The sequence below is a fragment of the Egretta garzetta genome, unplaced genomic scaffold, assembly GCF_000687185.1.
Source record: "Egretta garzetta isolate BGI_Z169 unplaced genomic scaffold, ASM68718v1 scaffold397, whole genome shotgun sequence".
Lineage (NCBI taxonomy): Eukaryota > Metazoa > Chordata > Aves > Pelecaniformes > Ardeidae > Egretta > Egretta garzetta.
The window spans coordinates 6,467,271-6,472,800 of NW_009260493.1; the positions used below are offsets into that span (position 1 = coordinate 6,467,271).

Genomic DNA, 5,530 nt, shown 5'->3' on the forward strand with positions numbered 1-5,530 from the left:
TTCAGGTTGGAAGGGAGCTCAGGAGCTCTCTAGTCCAAAGTCCTGGTCAAAGCAGGATCGGCTGTCAGCTCAGACCAGGCTGCTCAGGGTTTGTCCAGTTGCATCCTGAAAACCTCCAAGGATGAAGACTGCACAACCTGCTCCACTGCTCGACTTGTCCTCTCGGGGGGAAAAAGTGTTTCTTTAATCCAGTCTGAACATCCCTTTTCCAACTTATGTCCATTGCCTGTCATCCTCCCACCATTCAGCACTGTGAAGAGCCTGCCTCCATCTTCCTGGTGACCTCCCTGGGTCATCCTGGGGGCTGCTGTTAGGTCCCCCTGAAGGCGTCTCTTCTTTCCCAGATGGAACAAGCTCTGGTTCCTCAGCCTCTCCTCACAGGGCAGTGCTCCAGCCCCAGCCATCTTGACCCTCTACAACTGCCTGACAGGAGGCTGTAGCGAGGTGGGGGTCGGCCTCTTCTCCCTGGTAATGGGCAATAGGATGAGGGGAAATGGTCTGAAGTTGTGCCAGGGCAGGTTTAGGTTGGACATTAGGAAAAATTTCTTCACAGAAAGGGTTGTCAGGCACTGGAATGGGCTGCCCAGGGAAGTGGTCGAGTCCCCATCCCTGGAGGGATTTAAAAAACGGGTAGATGATGTGCTTAGGGACATGGTTTAGTGGTGGGATGGCAGGGTTAGGTTAACGGTTGGACTTGATGATCTTCAAGGTCTTTTCCAACCTAAATGATTCTATGATCCTCTACTAAATACACTCGAGTTTGTCAGTCTTTACTGTTTTGGCAGGGAACAAAACTGGACATGGTATTCTAGATGTGGTCTGATGAGTGCTGAGTGGAGGTGGATAAGCCCTCCTTTCCATCTGCTGCCTCATCTCCTGTTAACGCAGCCCAGGATGCTGTGTGCCTCCTTTTCTGCAAGAGCACGTTGCTGGCTCACGTTCAGCTTGCTGCCTGTCCCCAGTCCTCTTTAGCAGAGCTGCTGCCTGGCCAGTCAGTCTACTGGCAATACTCGCAATACATCGTGACAAAATGCATCCTTTGCCACCACATCGGAACATCTTCCTTGATCTGTCTCTGCAGATTTACATTTCATTAGCGAGTAGTGGTTTCCAGCATAAACACAGTAGATGAGGAAGTGTTCGGTGATCAGTTACAAACCCATTCATTCTTCTGTTCCTGTGCTCCAGGCACAATCTCTCTCTGGCAGACCTCTTAATTTCCTGAAAAAAGACAGAAACTTTACACCAAAAAAGTCACCTTCTGTCAAAGGGAATATTAAAATGCCAAGGTTAGCAATTAGAGGTATACAAAAGGGGTTTTTTTGGTTTTGTGTTGGTTGGTTTTTTAAAAAAGATGCTTGATATAGAGCAATTGCTCCACCTTGAACTCCAAGATCTACATAACACCCATTATTCTAAGGCTCCTATCTTTACCAGAACGTCCCAATTGGAAAGATTTTGTGGAACTGTATCGTGTGCCTTTCACTGGCCTATGCGTCAGGGCAGGGCTGGAGTGGTGCATCACAGAGTGATGCTTTAGTTCTATTGCAACATGAGCATGAGAACGTGGGCTGGTGGTGGCACGCAGTCCTACTTCATATAAAGCGTGAAATTGTTCAGTAGTGGTAAAAGAATGATTGAATGGAAAATAAAATATTCAGAGAGGATGTGACCTAATAAATAACTTCAGTTTTGATTGCATTTGGAAAAAAGGATGGAGCCAGCAGTTCTTACAATATCATTATTCTTTCCAGAAAATTTGTGTGCTTGTGACACATTTTGTAGATGAGATCTTTACTTTTCTGTAAGTGAGGAGGTAAAGGGGGGAAAAAAAACTGCTTTTTTTATGTCTTCCAGTGGTTCTTCTCCGTCAGCAACAACACCTTGGTTGTGCCCTGGTTAGAACCTGGAACAGCTTATTGCGTCAGCGCGCAGATACATGTCACTGCACCGCTTTTGCACAGTGGGTTCTCCAAAGAACATTGCATTGCTACTTTGAAAGGTATGTGCAAGCTGGCAAATTACAAAAAGAGGATTCAAATTAGAAAAAATAGTGGTGATTGAGTTTAAGTTTTTTATGGATCCATTCTGAGAGTGAAAAGCTAGCATTGTTTCTCCCCTCCCTGTGTGTTTGTACTGATGAAAAAAATCTTTGCCTTTAATAAAACATATCTGGGATCTACTGACTGGAAGGTACGACAGTACCTCTGAAGAAAAGGATCTGCATTCTTCGAGTCTTAGCGAATGGAGTAGATCTTTACTCCTTGAACAAGGTTTGGGAGTGGCAGAGCTGGGTCAGTCTGAAGTTAGCAACAGGAGAACCTGAGGGAGGGGTTGTTACTGCTTTTTAGAATTTAATTTATAATTTAGATAATAATAGAAATCTGTCCTGTAACTCAAATGTAATTTTTTTTAAATTCCCTGAAAATTCCTTGTTTATCTAAAACATTCACATCCCATATCCAAAACGCAATGTGGGCAATGCACATTGCTATCTGAACGCATTAAAAAGTTGGTCTGTACAATGGAAACTTTTGTTTTTTTAACAGATAAAACAGCAGATGAGACTATCACAATTGCATTTGGATATGTTCTGCCTATCATGCTGGCTGTCCTTTTGATTTCAATGACGTGCTATTGTGTGCACAGGTACATTCACGTCAGCAAACAGAAACATCCAACAAACCTGGTAAGTGCTCTTTGGTGCTGGATGACGCTGCCAACCTTGGCACTCGCAGCAGAGCTGTGCGTTTTTCGGGGCTCCGAGTTGGTTGGGAGGAAACCATGGCTAGCTGCAGATAAAGCTCTGGTTGCCACTCAGATAAAGAAAAAAACATTCTGTTGAGGGTTACTAAATGCAAGAAAAACAGAGTAATAACTCAAGCTAGCAACCATATCAAAAAAGATGACCAGTTCTGAAAAGATGACCAGAGCTACTGAGGACCAGAACAGAGCTGTTCGTTTGGGAAGAGTCATTGCCATAAGCAAGGTCTGAGGTGCACTGAGGCAAGTTCTGTTAGGAAGTCAGGACTCCGTAAATTTATCTGGGAAGAAGCACAGCAGAGATTCAATGAACAAAAGTTATTAAATGGTTGAAATCAGAAACAAAAGAGAAGATAATTAAGCAGTGCAGAAACCCCACGATGTTTTCTAGGACCATTACTGGGTACTACCTTCTACCATTTAATTGTGATTGTGAAGGATTTAGCACATGCATGTCATACAGATAATTTAATCTGGATTTCAAGAATGCTTTCAAATACTGCACTGTTTCCTAACACCCAAAAATGTACCAACAAATATATTCTGTTATTCAGACAACACAAATACAGTTCCTACATAACAATGTTTGCAATTCCTTAGAGCTGCAAGTTTGTTAATTTTTAGTAAGAACACACGGAGTCTAAGAAACACTGTTGGTTTCCAGCTCATGAGCCCAGCAGAGCTTTCTCACAGCTACCTCTAAACAAACATGCAATTTCAGTAAGGAGTGAACACTCTGATGTTAATTTAATCTGCATGACAGGGGAGTTATAGTGGAGTTGGTTTGAACATGCTGATCTTTCTGAAGAAATCTAGAGCAGCGCAGAAGTGATAGGAGAAATGTTCATGGAGGGACTGAATGCTTCATGGAGGGTTCAGAAGGAGTAGAGCAGCTGCTGCTGCAGTGTGTTCAGATGTGCATGGAGGCACCTCCTGCACCTGATGAGGTACCAGCTTTATACCAGAATCATGGAATCACAGAGTGGTTTGGGTTGGAAGGGACCTTCAAAGATCATCTAGGCAAACTACCTTGCCATAGACAGGGACATCTGTCACTAGATCAGGTTGTTCAAAGCCCCATCCAACCTGACTTTGAACACTTGCAATGATAGGGTGTCGACATGGAAGTCAGGGACACTGCACACGATCAATGTGATCAAGCAGATGCCAATTTATTGTTGATACATCCCGGTTAATATAGCGCTTCTATTTCCCTGTCATGCACAAGCTCCTAACTAATTGGTTAACTCTATCTGTACACGCGCTCTTAGCTACGGTATGATTCGTTAAAGTCTCTTGTCCACGCGCACGGTCCTCTCCACCTGCGTCCTGCTTTGCTTTCTGATCTCAGTCACGTACACCAACTTTTCTTCTTCTTCTCAAGGTTGTTCTCATCATTTTCTGACCGCAGGCGGCTCCCACAATGTCCTTGAGGCTTGCTGCTCACAAGCATAACAGGTGCATTCGGTCTGGATTGTTCACTAAGTGTCCTTGATTCTTCAGATATCCCACAAATCCCCCTTTTTGTTTTTGAACAATCCAGACTCCATGTATAGCCTTCTTTATCATATCAGTTACACAGCGCAGTATTATAAGAATTAATATAAGCAAAACAGCTAAAATGAATACTAAAGCATGCATTAGTAAATCACACAGCCATTTCAGTGCTCCACACCCAAATTATCCCAAAACGTGTCCCACGGATCCTTGTTAACTTGTAGCTTTCCCATATTCCCTTGTAGTTGTGAAACACAGCCGCAGTTATTCGGGCATCTGAGGTTGTCCATCATTCTTGGGATGCTGCAGCCAGGGCTGGATACATTTTGCTGGTACCTATTATGGTCCAGAATCTGTAATTATACAAGCATAACCTCGACCGGTCATTTTTACTTCTGCCGGGCCTTTCCATTCCCCAGTTTTTAAATCCCGGTACTGCACCTTCACCAAGTCACTTTTTTTGCAGTCCAGATTGCAATGACATGTGGTGAATTACAATTGGAGGAGATTCGTGGTCTCCTGTCAACCTCAAATAATTTAGTACATAAAATGCTGTCGGAAGGGAAGTCGGACCCGGAGTAATGATAGAATCTCAATATGAGTATGGTCGTTCTCCTTTATTGCGCAGTTAGCAAAAGCATATATAGGCAGAAAACAATAACATACACACGAGTCACACTGTGGTTGGTAGAATGCCGCTATACACACACCTCCATCGCTACCGTGATTGGTGCCATAATTGCAAAGCCCCTAAGCCCCGAGGGTTTACACCAAGACCTAGGCCAAATCCTGATTTTTGACGAGCAGGACATGATTGCGCAATGCCTCGGGCATCAGACAGCTTTAAATAAAACTGCTTTGCCAACACTTTAGCAGATTAATGTAAAAAATCATGAGACAAATGAGCCTGCTCAAACAGGTTGACATTCTTATTTTTCCAAGCAGTACCAACTAGCTTGTCTGCTATGTTGTTTCCGATCGACAAGCCTTGATCAAACTGATGGCTACGAATGTGTGTCACAAAGTAGGATTCCCTGCGTTGGTTTAACAAAAACAATAGCTGCATCAATAACATATACAAAGTGTTATTTTTTAGGGTTTTGATCATGGCACGTTCTAGGCGCTGTACTGTCCCCACCACATAGAGCGAGTCTGAAATTACATTTAGAGGTTCGTCAGGCCAGTGTTGAAAGGCCCATAACACTGCTCTCAGTTCGAGTATCTGCAAAGAGTCTGCAGTGTGACCTGTAAGAAGTTGATGATTCCACTG

General features: G+C 43.6%; 1 protein-coding gene across 1 annotated transcript in view; it reads left to right on the forward strand.

The window, feature by feature from the left end:
• The window catches only part of IL20RA (interleukin 20 receptor subunit alpha), a 17,766-nt gene that overhangs the window by 3,090 nt on the left and 9,146 nt on the right, over positions 1-5,530 (forward strand). Inside the window, exons 4-5 of the mRNA XM_009644328.2 lie at positions 1,858-2,002; positions 2,550-2,689. Of these exons, the coding sequence (XP_009642623.1) occupies positions 1,858-2,002; positions 2,550-2,689 (285 nt within the window). The remainder of the gene's footprint in view (positions 1-1,857; positions 2,003-2,549; positions 2,690-5,530) is intronic.